At 39.5% G+C, this 20,961-nt stretch overlaps 2 protein-coding genes across 2 annotated transcripts; one reads left to right on the forward strand and one right to left on the reverse strand.

Annotated features, from left to right (window-relative positions):
- pigq (phosphatidylinositol glycan anchor biosynthesis, class Q) lies at positions 1 to 11,558 on the reverse strand. The gene is made up of 14 exons (XM_053443955.1): positions 11,448 to 11,558; positions 10,168 to 10,365; positions 9,446 to 9,632; positions 9,133 to 9,326; positions 8,321 to 8,517; positions 7,522 to 7,653; positions 6,956 to 7,076; positions 6,624 to 6,750; positions 6,340 to 6,493; positions 4,911 to 5,022; positions 4,739 to 4,819; positions 2,444 to 2,558; positions 2,185 to 2,246; positions 1 to 1,608 (listed from the first exon to the last, which is right to left on the reverse strand). Exons 2-14 carry the CDS (start codon positions 10,318 to 10,320, stop codon positions 1,456 to 1,458), a joined length of 1,788 nt encoding a protein of 595 aa, XP_053299930.1. The 5' UTR covers positions 10,321 to 10,365; positions 11,448 to 11,558; the 3' UTR covers positions 1 to 1,455.
- A 1,453-nt stretch (positions 11,559 to 13,011) lies between these two features.
- eef2kmt (eukaryotic elongation factor 2 lysine methyltransferase) lies at positions 13,012 to 18,792 on the forward strand. Its single transcript, XM_053444145.1, has 8 exons — positions 13,012 to 13,190; positions 14,125 to 14,187; positions 14,267 to 14,347; positions 14,465 to 14,566; positions 15,052 to 15,185; positions 16,180 to 16,424; positions 17,043 to 17,180; positions 17,379 to 18,792. The coding sequence occupies exons 1-8, from the start codon at positions 13,101 to 13,103 to the stop codon at positions 17,477 to 17,479; spliced, it is 954 nt and encodes a 317-aa protein (XP_053300120.1). The 5' UTR covers positions 13,012 to 13,100; the 3' UTR covers positions 17,480 to 18,792.
- Positions 18,793 to 20,961: the final 2,169 nt, after the last annotated feature.

Raw genomic sequence — 20,961 nt, forward strand, 5'->3', positions numbered from 1 at the left:
TAATATTAAATGATTTTATTAAATGACAATATAGTATTTAAACATTGGATTTAGATCATTGGTGGATTTAATGAGAAAAATAACTAAATTAATTTAATTAAGATAAAGGAATAGTCACAAATAAATTAAAAACAGTCAAAAGTTTAAACCAGTTAATTTGCCTTATATCATAACGCATAATGTTCATTTCTATCTCTAACTGACTCTCAAGAGCCACATTCATTGCTCACAGTAAAATATAGAGATAAGGCAACAAATAAACCTAAAACATAAATAATGTTTTTTGAACTACAACTCTTAAGAATAAAAAAATGTATTTAAAATAATAATAAAAATCAGTTAGTCCAGTTAAACTGTTTAAATATATCTACACACTCAGTGCAGTTAATACACAAATCCCTGAAGTAGGATTCTGGTGTGTAAGTTGACCCAGGCTGTTCACTTCTGCCACTTTGTGATCTCAATGCCCATGGCCCACTATGTTGTGATTGGTCAACCACTTCCAGTGCGAGAGGCAATGTCATATTCTGATCTGGCTTTGTAAGTGGGCATGCCAGACATCAGAATGATGCTGTAGTAAGGTCTTTCAGGAGGTTCAGTGTTTTCTGTGGGGGAGGGGATCCCCCTTTACCACAGACTTTGGGCTGTTTAACTCTGCCAAACTTTTACATTAAGAAAAAAAAGTCTATATTACGCACTTAGCACTGGGCAATACAAGAAAATACTGAAAATCATCATAGGTATCCCTTAATATTTAAGAGCTCAGATGTCTATAGCGTGAACTAAATGCTGTATATTTGCTTGTCATACAAAGAGCTTTCCACAAAATCAAAGTGAAAAACACAAACTCTTTTCAAATCATTTAAGAGTGGTAATACACCTTTGTATCGTATCTGCAGATTTTGAATTAAAGTTGTTATTATATATCATCCGTTTTTTTTCTTCATATTCCAAAATATTAAAGTCCTGTTTTCTTCTGCTGGTGTTCTGTTTTATAGTCGTGAGCTGAAGAAATCAAGGTATCCTTGGAAAAGTACCATTTACAGTCAGCTTTCAGTTGCTTATTTAAAGATTGAGACTGATTTCTAATAAATATATTTAGTCACTTAAAGGGAATGTTTTTACTACAATTAAAAATCACTAAAAAAAGGATTTGTTTACTGGAAATAATTTTATAATTACGGAAGGAAACGTTTACTTCCAGTTTAAATCTTGTGGTTGACATCCTTATGCTGTGAAACACGATTTCAGAGAATTAAACGTTTGAATACTTGGCAGTTAAATCTTTCTCACTGACGTCCTTCCATGACACTGACAGGTCTTTGTTCTAGTTTCACCTTTAACTCCATCTGTCTGTTTCTATCTCACTATTTATTCAGTCTCTTCCCTTTCCATCCTCCCCTCACCTCTCCCTCTCCCTCTCTCTCACACACACACGCATCTGGTGAGTGTCTCTCAGTCAGTCTTGGTGGTTTTGTGTCTCCAGGGGTAAATCAGCTCCCCGACAAAGAGTTTCTTGACCAGCGCTGCCCATGAGTCTTTTGGGTAACAACTGTAAGTGGGAGTGCGGTAGGTCTGAACCACTGTGCTGCACTTCAGAGGGTTAATCTGAGGAAGAAACACGCAACAGCCTGATCATTAAAAAAGTTACAAAAATGAAATCAGTATATCATTTGCATCCTATGGTAGAAAAGTACTTGAATTCTTTGCTTAAATATATTTTTCTGCTGCTAAGGGTCTGATAATCAAAATCATAGACTGTAATAACTTCCTCCTGTTGTAGAAAAAGGAAGCTTAACATCCCGACTATGGGTGCAACCATCTTGCACTTTTGATGTCATCTAGAGCCAAAGTCTGTCAAAGCGATCATGGCGTTGAGCCGTGGCATCAGGGTCCCATTGATACACACGCATGACCAATCGCGAGTCAGTCTAAGCTGTCAATCATGATGTCTCAGCCGTTTTTATATTATCAAATAACTACTTAAAACCCAACTTATCAGACACATGAACGCTTGAACATACACAAGTGTTATAATAACTACCTAAAATGACAGAAACCATCTTTGAGATCTTGTGTTCTTTGATTTTTTAAGTTTTGTCCATTTCCCATGTGCTGCAACTCCCCTGTTCTCAGAAGCCAACTAAGTTGAGCTTTAAACAGACATGAAATGTGACCTCTTACCTCCATCATTAGGTGAAGGGCCGTACCAGGTTCTTCACACAGGACCCGGAACTTTACACCTTCTGTAATGTACATGACGCAGATCACAGAATAAGTATAATTTCAATCAACGCACCCGTCCAGAAAAAAACCACATTTACTTTAAGAATTATGTACACAGTTATTATCTACCCTACATCATGTTGTCCACATGCTATTTATATGAATAAATCAAAACTGTTAACACAAACAGAGTGGACAGAAGATCTGGGGGATATACCTGCCAGTCTGTAGGACCGACAGATGCGGAGGGCCATAGCGAACAGCGGGAAGGAGTTGAGGAAATCCACACTGAGGTGGAGGACACCCTGGAGAAGCACCACCAGCAACCGCAACTGCAAAACAACAGGACACACAGGGGTCAAAAACAAAGACATTCCTTCTGGAAATAATCACCTATTCATAAACCACTTTGGTAACAAAACGGCTAACCTGTAGTGGATCAGGTAAAATTTGAAATAAGAGATCAACACCTATAAAAGCTTCAATCACTGAGCAATCAGTGTTGTGAAAGGATTACGTGGTGCTCGGTGGGCGGAATATTAGAGGCTGTCCTTCTCCCTCTCTCCTCTCTCACTTTCTCCTCAAGGCATTCTGATGAGCATCTTAATGAAAGATATAGATTCTAATCGGAGGGAATAATTAACCTTTGTCAGCTGCTGGAGCCGTACATAACCATCCTGAGCAGTACCACAGACTGTCTGCTGTGATCTGTGTTTTCTTTGATTGTGAGAGTTAATTGTACACTGTGGGTGAAGCTGGTGTTTGTTTTAGATTTGCTCAAAGGGTGCCTGAGCTCACCAGGGCTGTACCTGAAAGAATAAGGCTAAACCTGCCATACAAATTAATACATGTAAATAAGAGGTTAGTTTAATAGAAACCCTAAGTTATATATATTCTTGCCTGAATGATAGGACATATAAACTATAAGAAGATTCACACAATCTGAGTTTTTGTGCCAGCTGTTCTTCTTGCATTTACAGTTGTAATTGTGTTTCTTTAAGTCTGGAAAACGTGTTTGTACTTTTCATGTTTTCCTAATATAATAGTTTGCTCCTATTTTGTGAAATATTTGGCACTGCTGCCAGTCAAACTTGTCCATGTCTGTGATTGGTCAAAAGTAATAAACACCATCCATTTTATGTGCACATGCTCATATCTAGATGGGGAACCTGGGTTGACTTATGGAATTGATAACCAGCTTTGCGCGACCGCTTAGCCTGACTGTGTTAGTTAGGTTAAGTTCAGTCAGATAACCGAAAGATATCCAGGGTATGTTGAGCATGGTTCGTAGCACAGGTCCCAAGATCTATCTAACAGTTTATAAAGTTTGTAAAAGGTAGAAAGCTGTTGTCAGTTTGAATTAATGATAAACACAGTGTGAAGGTGAACAATGAAGATGGAAATATCCACAGAATTAAGTGAGGAAAAGGAAAAATGTGTGTTTGTTCTCCTGCTGCTGGTTTTCTGGCTCTGCGGCAGGAAACAGACCCTGCACAGCTCTAACTGACCCGTATGTTTTCGCAGCCTGAGAAAACAGTCACCAATAGTTGTGCTTCAAACCCGCCTGCTACCGCCTGTGTTTGTGACAACTGGGAATGGATTCCACTCCTTCACAGTTTGGCGCATGGCACATAAGCCGACCATGATCTGGAGAGCAACTCGTTCATTTTCTTATTATGAGTATCAGACAACAGGGTTCGACAAATTCGACCATGTTTCAGTGTCTTTGGTTAAGAAACACTTTTAAAATCATTATGACTGTTAAGTTATCTTTTAAAAGGAGACCAGCCTTATGGCTGTAATCAAGAGGGGTGAAGGATAAAACACAAAATTTGTTGGGCAAGTGCACAGTTGTAAATGAAGAGTAATAAGCACATATGCATTTAATAACCAAGACTAGTGTGTCAACCCAACCTGATGTCACTCATTCGTCAAACCTCTAGTTTGACATTTTGTCCAGCACCATCTTAGTTTTTTGAAAACAGAAGTAACCATATATGGAGGAGCTGGGCGGGGAGCCTGTAACTGCACACCCACCTACACTTGAGAGCTGCAACCATTGCGCGGTACGAGATGTCAATCAAATGGTATCCACGCCCAAATGCATACTGTGCTTTTTCATTTAATTGACTTTCACTTGGTCATTTAAGAGAAATCAGGTTTCAGGCTTCTTCCACACTGGCTTCACTTTGGGGACATGGAGTCTGTCTGTTTTGTTATGGTTATGGCTGACACTAAATGAAAAATAGTTATGCTGATGACAACAGAAGAAATCTTCACCACTTGCTGGTGTTTAGTTGCCACTCATACACTGCCTGGACTAGATTTGTTCAGGTTTAACGGGATGCCAACATGGATGCCATATTAAGATCCAGACAATGAACAGCAGACCCTTACAAATCAGACACCTGAGAACAAGCTAGAGGAAATGCAGATTGTTCTGAGGGAGTTTCATTCATCATCATCAAAGTGGTCACTGCTGGAACTGACACATAAAGATCTCTCCACTTACCAGAGTGAAGACTAGGTAGTAGAGCGCTGTCGTGGGAAGCAGGAAGAGCAGGATGGTGAAGAGTAGCGTTCCAATGAAGAGCTGGAGCATCACAAACCACAAAAGCACTCTCAATAAACATCAACATGTCTGAGTACATTATGACTATATAGTGCTAATGTGTGTGGGTTACCTGGTCCAGGTCATAGGAGCAGGAGTCCACTCTCTGACGCAGGACGTTCCACTTCTTCCCTCTGAAGAGCCTCCAGAGAGACGAGAGGCCGTAGATCTTCAGACAGTACAATCTAAACCACACACACAGTTACATTTTTATTCCATTATTTCCAGAGTAGACATGAACTGTGATCAGAGCAGGAGATAATTTTAGGTGCAGGAATAAAGATTTAATGAGTCACTCTGACGAAGGTTCTTTGACTGAACGTAAGTCGCACGCATGCACACGCGCGCGCCAGCACACGCATGCGCACACACACACACATGCGTGCACACATACAGGAGGAGCTGCTGGTGCATAAATATGTAGCATTTTTTAGTATGCACTGCAGACAAGGTAGACAAGCTATATTTAGAGCAAATCAAATGCATAATTAAGTCAGTCCTCTCTCCTCAAACATGCAGGATAATTACCAGTGTTCATACACATCACACCACACATCAGCCATTACTCCTCCTGGTTAGAACAGAACCAGGTGAGTGCACCCTCGAGTCCACTTAACAGCCACGGAGGCAAACATTTGTAAAGGCTGCCCCCTGCAGGCTAATTAGGAACATAACATCTCCTAAAAAACGAGTACCGTGCAGTTTTATCCAGCATTGTTAACAGTATGTGGATTGTTCAAAAAATGAAGGGGAAGCCAAATAGAGGGTAAAATGGGCCAAATTCAATACCATGTTCACAACAACAGGACAGATGGAAGGAGAGAGAAAGATAATTAAAACTTTAATGAGAAGGAAATGTAATTGAGGCCATTATCTGTGATCTGTGTGCAACAGGGGCCTGCAAATCACTCAATGTGATTAAACCTTATCAAAAGCTGCTTTAAGAACAGTATATATATATATATCTAATGGATATCTAATGGAGACTGAAATATATATATATATATATATATATATATATATATATATATATATATTTCAGTCTCCATTAGAGCCTGACCGATTTATTGGTTTACAGATATTAACGGTGGATATTAGCCTCTTAGAATCTTATTGTGAGTTTTGGAATCAACCTCAGCGAAATGCACTGAATTATTCAATTCAAAAATATTCCTCAGTGGAAACTTTAACTTCTGATCAAAGTAATCAATTAAAAGTCCATCCAGCTGTTCAGCCAACATAGCTGAGATTAACCTATTGCAAATCGAGCTCACATGAAGAAATGTAACCTCCACCTCACTAAAGGCTTTATGTATAAACCAGCACAAAACTGATTATTACCAATATAAAGTTTTTCTTAATACACATTTCGTTAACACTTACAAAAAGTAGCATTTGCATTTTGGAAAATAAAACTGTAGAGAGGCTAAAGCCACATTGACAATACTTCTTAAACTAAAAACACAATGAAAAAACGAATTCACTCAGCGCTGTGGTCTCACCTGGCTCCGTAGACATAGAAGCAGTAGATATGCAAGGTGAGGAGGGCCACCATATCTGAGAGCAGCGAGAGGGCAAAGGTCAGGCCCAGACAGGCGGACAGGCCCCCGTACCAGAGGATCCCCTCAACGAACGGAGACATCAGGTGGATGTAGCCTGGACGGACAGGAGATACATTAAAGTGAGTCTGACCAGCGTGATGACGTCTGAAGCCCCTGGATTCTTCTCGCAGAACGTTAAGTCCAGCACAATATAATGCTCCGAGTGTGTTTGCAGTGTCACTTACTGATCCACAGGTGAATGTGGTATAGGAAGAAGCGTCCCAGAACCTGATCCAGGGCCCGATTCATCTTCAGCCCAGCAGGAGCTCCCATCAGCCACTGCAGCAGCTCATCCAGCTCTTTGGCCACATGCTGCAGAAAAAACACAATTTAATGGTCAAATGTTGTTGTATTGAATAAGTTACAGTTTACAGTTTCAAAATAACTGTGTAGCCCTCCACATACCTCGACCAAATCATGGCAAGAATTTATGACTCTACGACCTTGTGCTCTGATACGTCATTCATCTCAGATGACCAGAGCATTTTGTAGTCTGACCCAGGTAACACATACTTACATCTGCCGCGGGCACCAGCGTGTTTGCTAACATGGTGATGTGGTTGTCTCTGTAGAGCCAAGAGATGAGCAGCAGGCCGAGAGCCACGTCCACCAAGATTGACACCACGATGTTGGCTTTTCTACAGACAGAGGATGGGAAAGTTCAAACAGGAGAGAAGACACTTCCCCCTCTGCAACATCTCAAGTAGTGTCCCATAGTTTTTCCCACTCAACTGCCCATGGGATTTTCTATGGATATTTCATGGTCTTCTGAGGCTGATTCTTACTAAATTTTGTTTACTAGATGTCACTAAATTCTACAAACTGAACCTTTAAATAGAACTCCAGCATCACAACAGAACTACCACAGGTTAGCACAGTTATACTCACCTGAGGATAAACCCCTCCAATTTTTGGGAAATACTATGAGCTTTAATAAAAATCATCATCAGGTCAAAATATATAAACAAGATAAGGTGACAGTATCATATCTAAAACAGTTCTGCCTAAACAGAGAGATGTGATGAGGATATTAGAGACAGAGCAGCTCAAGGGGGAGTAATTCAGCTTTTACCAGAAACTCACCTCATGAAGTCTGAGTGTCCTGCAGCTGGTTTGGTTGAGCTGATAGTCCTCATGTGTTCGGTTCTATAGTTGAGCTGGACACACGTGGAGAGTTTACTGCCCAGGAGGCGGAGCGGGTACCAGCTGAAGATGCTGGAGATGAAATAAAACAATCACAATAGTAAATAATAAAGACACAGGTAAGAAATTAGTCATTTTGTCTATGTCTTACACAACTATTAGATGCAATGGTTATTGATCTATTGCAAACCTCGTCAATGGTACATCAATATTTAAGCCACCATGTAATTTTTACTGAGAACCAGCGCCATCTGCAGCCACACCTGGCGATTAATTCTGTCGGGCTCTGTGATGTAATGAAGTAACTTTCTACTTCTTCCTCTAATCAAATACTAAAACACAACTGAACGGTGGAGATTATCCATGATATGATCCCTTACTTACTTAACCTAAAGGGCTACAGTACAAATCATTGGTGCGTTGGTTGTGCACGTCCACGGTAAATAGCACTATGCATCTGCAAGATGCAGTTTGCACATGAACGGTAGTGGCAGAATATGGGGTGAGTTCTATGGTGTACTCTCTTGTGGAATACTCTAGTTACATGCATAGTACACAGAGAGTATGTGAACAATTATGCTCATGCTTCTGTTTGTCTATGCGAACATGTGACTAAACATCTCCGGCCTTAGACAGAGAAAAACTTAAAAATCCTCAAAGTGGGGGTTCTCAAACAGAAGAGTGATATAATTGATTGTTTGCTATATTTCTGCTTTGGCTCTACGTTCCCTCCTCTCACCGGATGTTGCAGATCCACGTCCACATGGACAACAGCCAAGTGATGAGCATGCAGAGCGGGACAGAAGCTTGTTTGAGCAGCTCTACAATGATGCTGCCCTCTCGACCTTCAGACTGCCAGTGAGTCGTCTTGAGCGGCCCGTCGTCGTATCGGTCTATGAAGAACAGAGGCTGACTGTGAGCCACCGTGTGAAACATCTGGAGAAGAGGAGACAGGAAGCTTCAATGAACCGGTTACATGAGCTGCATTCGCACACACTCACACACTCTGATAACAATTCAATGACACAATTAAATCTTTTAACTTCAAAAGTGCTCTGGACCTTGGACACGAAAGTCAATAAAAAAAAAAATTCACACGCTTCTAACTGGCTAATGCCCGTTAAGGTAAGTGAAATCCTGGATCTCCCTGTTTACACGAATCCACTCCAAAATTCAATGTAATACTTCATGGAACTCTGTAGAGTAGCTGTTGCATAATCCTGCTAACTAAAGAAACACAATTTCTTTGGCAGAGGTAATTACCATTAATGCAGATAACAGGGGAAGAACGAAGCAGAGGATAAAGTTCTGACGAGACAAATCAAAACACCTCCAGACAGCAGTTAGTGGTTCAGTGTCTTGCTCAAGGACACTTCGTCATGCTATCTAGAGTTTCCTTGGATCAGGAGAACAAATTCATGGTTTTGCGAATTGTCATTTTGAAGCCTCTAGTTCGGCATTTTCTGCAGCGCCATCTGGGTTTTTGAAACTGGATATTTCATGCTGCATCACTTAACTTAACTCTCTGGGAGTGTCACTCTCGTCTCGTACCTGTCTAAGCTCAGATGGAGGATCAGTTTTGGGGTCAGGAACTCCATTCTGGACGGGGTGAAGCTCCGACAGCATCACCTTCCTCTGCTCGTAGTGGACGAAGATCACCTTCTCCTCTTCCCCATCCTTACCATCAGTCTTCTCATCCTCTTCGTCCCTCTTCTTCATTACCTTCTGCTGAGCTGCACCTCCATCTGGCCATGACAAAGATAAATATTTTTTAACGACTGATATTTGTATTTTGAAAAATCGTGAACACAAAATCCTGCAATGCCAGAGCAGGGACCCAGTGGATATCAGTGTGATGTCTTACTTTGATCCCGAAGGAGGATGTTACAGATGAAGCCCGTCTTGCCCACCTGGCGACTAATCTGGAGCCAGCGCTCATGAGGGAAGATGGTGCTGAGGTCTACGAGGAAGCTCTCCATTCCCTCCTGACCCTCTTTGGGTAAACTCCATGAACCCAACACCGACAGCTCCACACCACTCTGAGCTTGCATCTGGGAGAAAGATACTTTTTCAATACTGACTTTTTAAATTGTCGTGATTCAAATATTACTGATAAATATCAATAAATAAAAAGAGAATACAAATGCACCCAAATATGTAAAACCTAAATGAAGGAAATAAAAATGTTTTATGTACAATATAAACATAAATGCATTTTTTATTCAGTAAAATAAAGGTCATATCAGTAAAGAGAAATGCTGATACTAATATGTCTGTGAAAGATTCGTATCAGTAGGCTGCACTTGTTCTTTTTCAGAAAATAAAATGTTTAACCCCTCGACAAACAATACTATTAATACTTAAAAGTGAACCAAAAAAAACCCAAGTGACCTATTTGACACACATTTCACCTTCTCCCTTCCTTATTTCTTTGTATTTCCATTTCTTTATGTTTCCTTTTTTTACTAATGTCATATTGGTGCCTTTTTCTATGTCTAAAGTGAATTTACTAGAAAGAAGGGATCATTCTGACTCATCTCCTCCAGAGCTGAGACGATGAAGAGGCCTGTGTGGCGCTGCACTGACCTTCTGGATGTACTGTTTGACCTGTCCAGAAATGAACGGGTAGTGGATGACCGCCAGCACCACGGCCGAGTCATTATTGGCGATCCAGCGGCCCACCAGCAGCCCGCTGTCGGCCCGGTTACAGCACTGTGGGAAGAAAATCTTCAGCACCATGGTGTCACTGATGCTCAGAGTTCAGCCTCCAGCCGCTCGAATGATCTGAGAGACATGAGAGAAAAATTAAACCAACATCGGTACCTGGGAGTCTAGAGCAATAACCAGGTTACATTAAAGACTATTTAAAAGACCTTTTAACTAGAAATCCGAGATAATATGGCAAACTAAGTTTAAACTTTGTGAGAGAACTCTGGTTATATCTCCTTTAATGTAAGTCATGAACAAATAACTCATATCAGTTGTGAAGCTCCTTTCCAGCTTAATATGTATCTTGATAGTATGCTATTCTCAATGTTAAAAACTTGCTGTGAAAGATGAGGTGGCAATAAACCTCTAAGACGCAGTCTTAGAATATCACAGGTTCAACTACCACTAGGACATCCTGTAGGTATCATGCCACCGTATGGGAATGGGAATGGGAATGTGGATGATGGAGATGGCTACTCTCTTAATTAGGATCGGAAACACATTGCAGTTTTTGTTCCATAGATTTCACATGTGACCAAATCAGCAGGAAAGTGACCATATACGAATTGATGAGTGGTTTCTTCCTTTTCATGAAGAACATTCAAGTCTCTGTTTACAGGTAAGCACGACGGCAGGAGAAATAGTACATTTGCCATTTTTAAAGGGAGTTTGTGGAACAAGCTTCCAGATATGGAAGACCATGTAAAAATTACTTCCTAAAGTAAACATTGTGTATGCCGAATTGATTAGTGGATCATTCCTTATCATGACCAATAGTCATCATATTAATCTCTGTTAACAGATAAACACGACAGGGAGACAAATACTAAATTTCCCGTTTTTAAAGGGAGTTTGTAGAACGAGAGGTTGTAACTGGGTTAGACAGCTGGACTCCTTTGACCTTCACATATCGAGTAGACGCGTGTTGTTGAACGTGAAAAGCTCCGGGGCAGGATCAACATCGATTTCAGTGAACGCGCCGTCAAATGGCATCAGGAAAGTAGGTTAGATGAAGATTAGCAAGCGAACAGCAAATGTACGAAACTTCCCCAGATTCCATCGTTTAAATCCGTCTAAAGTCAAAGTGAATTCACACTGCATCTTACGCCTTCGGGTGAATCTGGGATAAGATATGAGTTTAAACACATTTGATTTACCTTCAATATCACCAACACGAGCTTTCACCTTCCGTCTGCAGCGTCGAGAACAAACCAGCTACGAACTACACACCGACATTTTCTTTGTTTATAGTCCAGCGCGAAAATCCCTCCGGTGAGAAACAAACATTAATGAGAGTTCCTAATACCGAATTAATTATGAAATTCTCCTGAAAGTATTTACCATTTGAAGTGGACAAATTCAAATATAAAAAAATCAACCGATGTTTTTTTTTATTTATTGAAGAATTGAAAATAAAAAATGTTTTTCTATAAATGTGCTGGAATCTTTTCAGTTTAATTTGAAATAATTTTAATAAACAATCAAGTTTAACTCAATGCTCAAAACGATGATAACAATCACATAAATATTATTAGAGAGTTATAGGACAAATAAGCTAAAAATAAAAAGTCCCTAAATCTGAGTGAGGGGGGATTCATTAAGAGAAATGAAATTTAATTGAACAGCTAAAACTAACAAGAGATTATAAGTCCTACAATGCTCAGAATTATAATGTTGCACCTATTTGATCGAGTCACCTACAAACAAACTTCATTTGCTTTCAAGATCCTGAAGAGAGCAGAAGCATTTTGAGACAAGAAACCTCTTAACTATAATTTACTTAGAAGAAAACAATGCAGCCACAGGTCTATGCCAGCAGAGTCTGACAGGATATTATTCTAGATTTAAAAGTAACATCATCATTGAAGGTAAACCTACATATGAGGAAAGTACCAACTTAAAAATCTGAAATACTTCTTTTCATCCAACAAGGTTCAATCATTAATTTGCAAACATTCACCTGAAACTGAATCTGATACGTTTCCTTTTTCATTTCATGTTTCTAAAACAAATGGATGGTTTTCAAATACATATAAACAGACAAACTTCCTATAAGGATTGACACATTTCAACTGGGAAGAGTTTGTGATTTTTGTGAGCATGGATCATCCACATGAGCAGAACATATTTCATTTTCAAATTGATGCTACTTAACACCAAAATTGCAGAACAAAAAGAAACAGACCATAAAATATTAACAATCTGCTTGTTACTCACCAGTAAATGCTCACTGTGTGTGTGTGTGTGTGTGTGTGTGTGTGTGTGTGTGTGTGTGTGTGTGTGTGTGTGTTTGTGTGTGTGTGTGTGTGTGCATGTGTGTGTGTGTGAGACAGAGACACCAAGGAGTTGGCCCAACTGTAAAGAAACTTATCTCCTCCTGCAATGACACAGCAAGAAAAGAGCGGGATGAAAACCTGAGTCAGAAGTTGAAGCAGTCGTTAAAAACATTGATTAAAACATTCTATATAAATATATAAATGAACTTGATACTATTTGGCGAAGACTATATTTCTTGTACATTTGTTGACTTACTATTGTTATCAATATTCAACTAAAAAAAATTCACAGACACAGCAACTATTCTTTTATTCTTAATTGTACTTCGATTTAAAGTTTTCTATTATTTGTTACAGCACTTTGTTGTTTAATTACAATACTTAAACAATTTAAAAACTACACTACCCAATAGCTCTAGCGAGAGACGTTTGCGGTGGCTTGTGGGTAAGCAGGAAGTAAACAAACGCGCATGGTCTCAAAAGATTCTGCTGGTTCGCAGCAGGAAACCCTGAGATCGGATTATAAAAGAAAAGATGGATGTGCTCAAAGAAAAGATGGATGTGTTGAACGATTTCCAGCGATTTTTTTTCTCTATGAGTCGTTTTGCTTCGTTTCCCTGGACCGTGAGTGGAACCTAACTCAGTTCACATCTGCGCGTTCGTGCTGCTTCACATCAGGCTCACTCTTCTGGATAAATCAGCCAAACATCTGAAACACTAATCAAAACAGATAATCTGTTTTATTTTTTCCACACAGCTGCAGCCTCTGTTCTGCTGTGGAGAAGGTTTTGTTTGTTACAAACATTGATATCTGTATTTTAATAAAATTTGTAGATAAATAACAATACAGTTTATTTATAAAGCCCTTTCAAAACAGTCTGTCGAGGGCTTTACAGGGTTTCATGAAAATTACAACATTAAGAGTAATCGGGCACTAAAATGGAACAAATAAATTGAGTTATATTCATCAAATACAAGATAAAAACAAAACGAAGGAAAAGAATTGTAGCAAAAATCTGTGGAGGCAAATAACGAAATAGTTGTGATAGCAATCATAATAATGATAGTAACAATGTTTTGCTCACTGTTAGGTCTCTGATGTGTTAGACACAAGAATCCAGATCAGTGTCCATAAATATACATTCAGTCATCTCACCATCACCACAACGCAGCCTCCACCTCAGGTGGATACGGTCAAAAAACTCTGACCTCACAATGTAAGTTGCTTCCTACATGGTACATTTCCTGAAGCACACAGGGATACCAACTAGAAAAACAATATTTAGAAATGGCTCATACAATAATGAAATGTTTAAGAAATTATATAAAAGATGTTTTTTATCATCACATCATTAAGGTCCTGAGCACAAAATACCTGGTCCACGGACAGAAGAGTCCTGTGAATGAGTTTGTATCCATAATTATGAGAAAAACAAGCTGTAAAATGTTGTAAAATGCTCTGACTAAATCATTTTAAGATTCTGTGATATAAACAAAAAAAACATTGAAGGTCGGAAACCTTATCATTATGTCTGACTAATCATTTCTTCTTTTACAGTTTCTAGAAAAAGACCTGCAAAGCAACAAATCATCACAATTCATTTTAGATATCTTGAAACAGGTGAGGATGTCTGCACACAAACATCATCAGAGCTTCCTCAGTTTTCGGTGAAACTAACAACTGTTGTGTTGGTATGCAGACATGTCTTCACTCTCTGTGCACAAAGTTTCCACCATCAGTCAAATACAGGAGGCTGTTCATCTCCGAGCTCATCAGACAGGTTGGTCCTCGATCTATGCAATATTAAAAGTAAAGGTTTTACTTCATCCCTCTCAGCTCAGGGCCCCAGGCAGCTGCATGTTTTGTCAACCTTTTGGTCTCTGTGTTCCCTCCACAGCAAGAGGCGGCAGGCTGCGACCCTCTGGACGAGCTGTACGACGCTCTGGCCAAGGTGCTGGGAGCTGAAGACACGCCTGACTGCTACAAGAGCTACTTACTGGTACTAAACATGCAAAGCTTGCTACCTAGAGACTGTCTTTGCATTTTCTCAAAGAACATCTCTTTCATTTGTCTCTCTAAAAGTATAAAAATAGAAATAATCTGCATTTGTGTTAATATCTGAATACCTGAAATGAGCTAAACCAACCCTGTGTTTGTTCATGTCAAGTCAACACTTTGTGACTCCCCCCCCCCCCCCCCCTTCCGTCTGTGGCTCTCAGCTTCAAGCACATTGATTCCCACTAAAGACAAATATATATTTTTGTTAAAAAGGTTTAGTAATTAGGTAAAACTGTTGCAGACGGTATGTTTATCAAACAGAAGGAAGGAGTGCAGTTGTTGTGGAGTATTTTCAGCAGAAGAATAACATTTGGCTGCAGTGGCATCTCAGAGTCTACAATAGTCTTACAATAATCAATGTGTCCTGATGTACTCTCTACTTTTTCATGTTATTAACTGAATCTGCTGATGGTTTATGTGCTGCAGCCCTGTGGTGACTCAGTCAGCCTGTTGGAGAACGTAGCTCTGATCTCAGAGGGAACCACCGGCCTGGTAACCTGGGAGAGCGGCCTCTACCTGGCAGAGTGGGCTCTGGATCACCAGCAGGCCTTCACCGGCAGGTACGGTACCACCACACCAATTTTTAACCAAGAATGTGATGAGAAGTTCAACACCACTCTCATGCCTGTGCGCCAATAGTTTATTTTATCATAGGGACTGGGATTAGAGGGTAACTGCTCACATGGCTCTACCAAGAGATGACCAAACCCACCTGTCAGCACCTATAAAGTAGAACCAGATCCACAATGATTTGTGACTCCTGGATAAAACAGTTTTTAGTATAATTTTCATATTTCAAATTAAGACACTTCTTAGAATCAGTGTCAAACCACTGTGATGTTGCTCATTGGTTTTTGAACTGTAGTTTTGTTAACAAATGCTGCACTCTACAGGACAAACTACATAATGATACAATTACCAACAGCCAAAGCCCTTTGACCTCCACCAAGGAGGCGATGTTTCAGCATTTGTTTGTTAATTTGTTTCAATTCATGAAATTTGTAAACGGATGGAGAATTGCCTATGGAAGAACTCATTCAATTTTGATCTGAGTATATGAACAGATCCAGGAATGGGGATGAGGGGATATTTGACTAGGGCTGAGGGAGAGGAGATAAGGAGGTGTTTATTTACCCCAAACAGCCAAAGTAGCTTGATGAATAACCGTCATATCGGGTTTGTTTTATTGATAGAAAACCAAGTGAAAATGACAAGTTGTCAGCAAAGTCACTGCACCGGGCGAAGAAATCATCACACAAGCTAGTTTCTCTTTCCACATTTAGTTTTTTAGCTCAGCTTAAAGAAGATTCAATTATTATTATTATTCATGGGACTTTAGAAGTGCTGAAAGATGGAGCCGTTTATATAAAGTGAGATTAACCCTAACCCTTCCATTTTTGACAGAAAATGTAAATTTGACCTAGTGAAGCACCAGAACCCCAAAGATTAAAATAAATCTCTGATATGACATGATATGTCTTGTTTAACTTTAATGGGATCAGGGATCCTAAATATACATTATGCTGTTTTCCCTCCTCCTCCTCTTGTCTGCAGGACGGTTCTGGAGCTGGGCAGTGGTTTGGGGTTGACCGGTATCACCATCTGTCGCTCCTGCAGCCCGAACAGATTTATCTTCAGCGACTTTCACCCAAGCGTCCTGCAGAAACTGAGAACCAACGTCCGGCTGAATGGGCTGGGTGAGCAGACGACTCCCACGGTCAGCGTTGAACTGCTGGACTGGACAACAGCGACTGAGGAGCAGTTACAAGAGATCGGAGCTGACACCGTCATCGCTGCAGGTCTGCGTTCAGTTTTATAATCTGCCAGGAAGGAAATGAATTTACACAGTGGATTAGTAAAGATCCAGCTATTTCAGATCAAGGATTCTCTGATGGTTCAGTCCTGCGTGATACATCTCAGTAAATACTGGTTTGCCGTGACACATACTGTATATGTGACCGGTCCTCCATCATGTATATCAGGCATTTGCAGCTTGTAGATTGACTTCAGTAGGAACGTCTCAAACTAACATTTACTACTCAGGTTGCCCTCAGGCTCTTCTCTGCTGTTCTAAGTCTAATTGATTGTCCTTATTTCCTCCATACCGTAGTAAGATATCATATTCACGAGAATGGGGCTCACACACTCCGACCTGGAAAAAATAATGACTCTGGACATGGCTTAAAAAATAACACACCATATGTCTCCTTTTAAATAAATCTGTTTTTCAATCGAGGAAAAACACTTCAGGGTCATAAAGGTACAAACAGGCTCATCCTCTGCTCTGCTTGTTCATCTCTCTCCTGTTAGTTTTTGTCAAAACTGTTTTGTGGAGTTCGTAATAGACAGAGAACGTGGAGATGACTTGTTTTCTCAAATGTTAAAGTCTTCAGAGATGTTAAATTTCTCTGTTCCAGATGTGACGTACGATCCTGATATCTTGGGAGGCCTAGTGACTATTCTGACCAAGATCCTGAGATGTTCCTCTCCCGAGATCCTTATCTGCTCCAGCATAAGAAACCCGGAGACGTACAGCGGCTTCAAGCAGCAGCTCGGTAAGAGGTTTTAATCTTACAGACACAGAGGTGATGGATGGTTAAATACCTGTCACTGTAAAACCAGTCTTAGTTTTTCCTTGATGACTAAAGTAAAGTTCAGTAACTTTAGCAGGACTCAGTCTTCTGTAGTTTTTGGGGGATGTTTGAGCCGTTTAACGCTGCATTCAGGTTCCTCTTGTTTTTTTGTTTTCACAGAAAACGCAGGAATCCGCCATCATGTGGTCACAGGACATGTCAGCCACGTGTTTCCTTACAGCAGATTCTCATCAATAGAAATGATTAAACTGTACAGATGACACAAATGCAGCACCATAAAGATTTGAACTACAAAGGTACATCCTCAAAGTTTCAAACAATTGAATCAAGGCCAGTTACACTCCTACTCTGTGTCCCGTGATCCGCATGTGCAGTCTGCAATATGGGGGAGCTTGTTTAATGATGGTGGTCTCACCAGGGAATTTATTCTGCTCCTTGAAGGCTATTCTGGATTCATTTTGTTGGACCCCTCAACTAGAGCCTTGAACTTGATTCTTTTGTGCAGTGCATCTGTTGTTATTTGTTGTGTTTAACAAAAAATCATATTTCACCTATTGATGATTAGATATTGCAAATAAATTAATAAGGCATTTATAGAATTGATCAAATTAAAAACTTTTCATCCCGCAAAATTTTTTTTTACTAAACATTAAATACCTCCGATTTTGGGGGGGGGGGAGCTGTGTAAAGACCCGGCAACTGTAAAACATTTGCATATTTTATAGATAGAGAGGATAGAGTCACAATTTAGAAACGATACCAGAAAGAAAACCCAGGACAAACACTTAATAGAAATGACAACTTTAGAGAAAAACCAACCTGAAGTTACTAACTACACTGAATACGGTTGCAATACAATTTAATTTACATATAAATTGTGTATTTAATGTATTTTCCACCAGTAAATTCACAAAATCAAATTTAAATTTAAATCTAATTGAAATTCGGGAAAATTCTTAATTCCACAATGCCATTACAAATGTTAAATTTCGAGAAACTTAAAAACTCTGTGCAGCACAGATCAAAAATTTACCCATTTTTACAGACTCTATTGAGGTTGACCACGCAGATCTTCAGGAGTAACTTGATAAGACAGCTGTTCTACTTGTTTGATACTCGAGTTGCAATGTGTAATATTTAACCTGTATGAAAAAAAAAAACTCATTGGTATTGTGCTTTCAATCATTTTCTTAGATTACCTGAAAGTTTTAATTACACACTGTACTGCACTGTGCCAGTACTGTCATATAATTTTTTTCATATTGATTTTAATTGAGGTTGAAGGTGGGTTTATGTTAACGCTCCCCTTGTGTCAATAGATGGACTGTTGAGGTTTATTATTGAATCTTTTTTCATATTTACTTTCAGTCTATTAAAATGTGTTGTTTCACCTCCCCTCTAAGTATTGATATTGGCCATTAAAAAAAACATGAGGCTCAATGACCACTGAACTAAAGTAGAGTTCATGTGACTAATATACTATGATTATTCAATTGTTGGTGTTACTGATTCAAAATCTAAATTGTATTCCTAAACGTTATAATACTAATTAATAAATGAATATCACCATTCATTTCTGTATTTACTAGTGTGTATGTATAGAATATGTACTATGTGTTTTTGTTACTTTGGTTGGTATATTACAGATCAGCATCAGCATCAGTCCAGGAACATGGTGCTGATGTTTACTTCCAGGGCATCAATCATACCTGCCTTTGGTCTCATGCACATCGACTTTAAAGTTCCTTCATTGCGACATGCATGGTATCAGATGGATGTTTCTGAAAGCTATATGATTTAACCATCTCCCTGAGTCATGGTTAGGAGGACTTTCGTTGTTTCATGAACACTGTTTAATTGTTGTATTGGTTGTTACCTTCTGCCAAGGAGGTTTTATTTTCATGTGTTTGTTGTCGGTCTATAAGTTAACGGCATTAAACACAAACTACTGGTGGAAGGATGTGTTATGGGGCAGGGAAGAACCCATCACACTTTTGGTGTGGATGTGAATCATTAGAGATAGGGAGTTTTAGGTTTCATTTCTATAGAAAAAAACACAGAGAAAATATCAGGCATGTTAAGAGATATTTATATGTGTGCAATTTGGTTCAGATCTGAATGAAAATCTAGATCCAGTGAATTTAAATGAGGTTTCACAAGGGGACTGTTAGGCCTAGGTGCATGTTTTTATTGATTTAATGTTGAAGTTGTGTTGGTTTTTGTTAATATGTCATATGGAGTCATGGAGAGTGGTTTATGGGATAACACTTCCTCCTACTGGCTGAAATTGAAAATTGCTTTTAAAGTGATAGTTCACCAAAAGATAGAAATTTACTCACTATCTATCTGGAGGAGTGTTTGAGTGCACAAATCACCTCTGGAGTTTCAGGGGTAAACAGTGTTGCAGTCAAATCCGATACAATTGAAGTCAATGGTGACCTCAACATGCCTCCATACTGCTTGTGTGGTGTACCAAGCCTGGACATTCATATTCAATGAAAATAATTAGTATCCTATGATACTGTTTACCCCTGAGACTCCTAAAGTGTTTTATGGACTCAACACTTCACCCACCCCACCTAGTTGTGAGTAAATAATGGGTTAATTTAAATTTTTCTGTGAACTATCACTTCAAGTACAACTTGGTTTGGGACATAACTGCATATAAATAACCAACAACAGCAGAGCTGCATTGACTAATCAGTTAGTAATTGATTACTTAATGAATTTAGAAATTCATTGTGTGATCAACTAGTTTTTTAATCTTATTTAAGGTTTGACTATAAAATGTCCCAATTAGAATTTGTTATTGTTACAGTGCCTTGCATAAGTATTCACCCCCTTTGGACTTTTCTACATTTTGTCATGGTATAACCACAGATTAAAATTTATTTCATCGTGAGTTTATGTAATGGACCAACACAAAATAGTGCATCATTTGGAAGTGGGGGGAAATATTACATGGATTTCACAATTATTTACAAATAAAAATCTGAAAAGTGTTGAGTGCATATGTATTCACCCCCTTTACTGTGAAACCCCTAACAAAGATCTGGTGCGGCCAATTGCATTCACAAGTCACATTTGCAAGTCACATAATTAGTAAATAGGGTCCACCTGTCTGCAATTTAATCTCAGTATAAATACACCTGTTCTGTGACGGACTCAGAGTTTGTTGGAGATCATTACTGAACAAACAGCATCATGAAGACCAAGGAGCTCACCAAACAGGTCAGGGATAAAGTTGTGGAGAAATATGAAGCGCTTTGAACATCTCTCTGAGCACCATAAAATCCATCATAAGAAAATGGAAAGAATATGGCACAACCGCAAACCTACCAAGAGGAGGCCGTCCACCCAAACTGAAGAGTCGGACAAGGAGAAAATTAATCAGAGAAGCAACCAGGAGGCCCATGGTTACTCTGGAGGAGTTGCAGAGATCCACAGCTGAGGTGGGAGAATCTGTCCACAGGACAACTATTAGTCGTCTACTCCACAAATCTGGCCTTTATGGAAGAGTGTCAAGAAGAAAGCCATTGTTGAAAGGGATCCATAAAAAATCCCGTTTGGAGTTTGCCAGAAGCCATGTGGGAGACACAGCAAACATGTGGAAGAAGGTGCTCTGGTCAGATGAGACCAAAATTGAACTTTTTGGCCTCAATGCAAAACGCTATGTGTGGCGAAAACCCAACACTGCCCATCACCCTAAGCACACCATCCCAACAGTGAAACATGGTGGTGG

The sequence above is a fragment of the Pleuronectes platessa genome, chromosome 16, assembly GCF_947347685.1.
Source record: "Pleuronectes platessa chromosome 16, fPlePla1.1, whole genome shotgun sequence".
Classification (NCBI taxonomy): domain Eukaryota; kingdom Metazoa; phylum Chordata; class Actinopteri; order Pleuronectiformes; family Pleuronectidae; genus Pleuronectes; species Pleuronectes platessa.

Bases quoted from the DNA above. Each gene is read 5' to 3' on its own strand.
- pigq (XM_053443955.1), bottom strand. From the start codon at position 10,320: ATGGTGCTGAAGATTTTCTTCCCACAGTGCTGTAACCGGGCCGACAGC. The intron at 9,633-10,167 runs GTCAGTGCAGCG...TCTTTCTCCCAG, and splicing joins TCAAACAGTACATCCAGAAG to ATGCAAGCTCAGAGTGGTGT. The intron at 1,609-2,184 runs GTAAGAGGTCAC...TTTCTTCCTCAG, and splicing joins CCCTTCACCTAATGATGGAG to ATTAACCCTCTGAAGTGCAG.
- eef2kmt (XM_053444145.1), top strand. From the start codon at position 13,101: ATGGATGTGCTCAAAGAAAAGATGGATGTGTTGAACGATTTCCAGCGA. The intron at 16,425-17,042 runs GTCTGCGTTCAG...TCTCTGTTCCAG, and splicing joins TGACACCGTCATCGCTGCAG to ATGTGACGTACGATCCTGAT. The intron at 17,181-17,378 runs GTAAGAGGTTTT...TTGTTTTCACAG, and splicing joins CGGCTTCAAGCAGCAGCTCG to AAAACGCAGGAATCCGCCAT.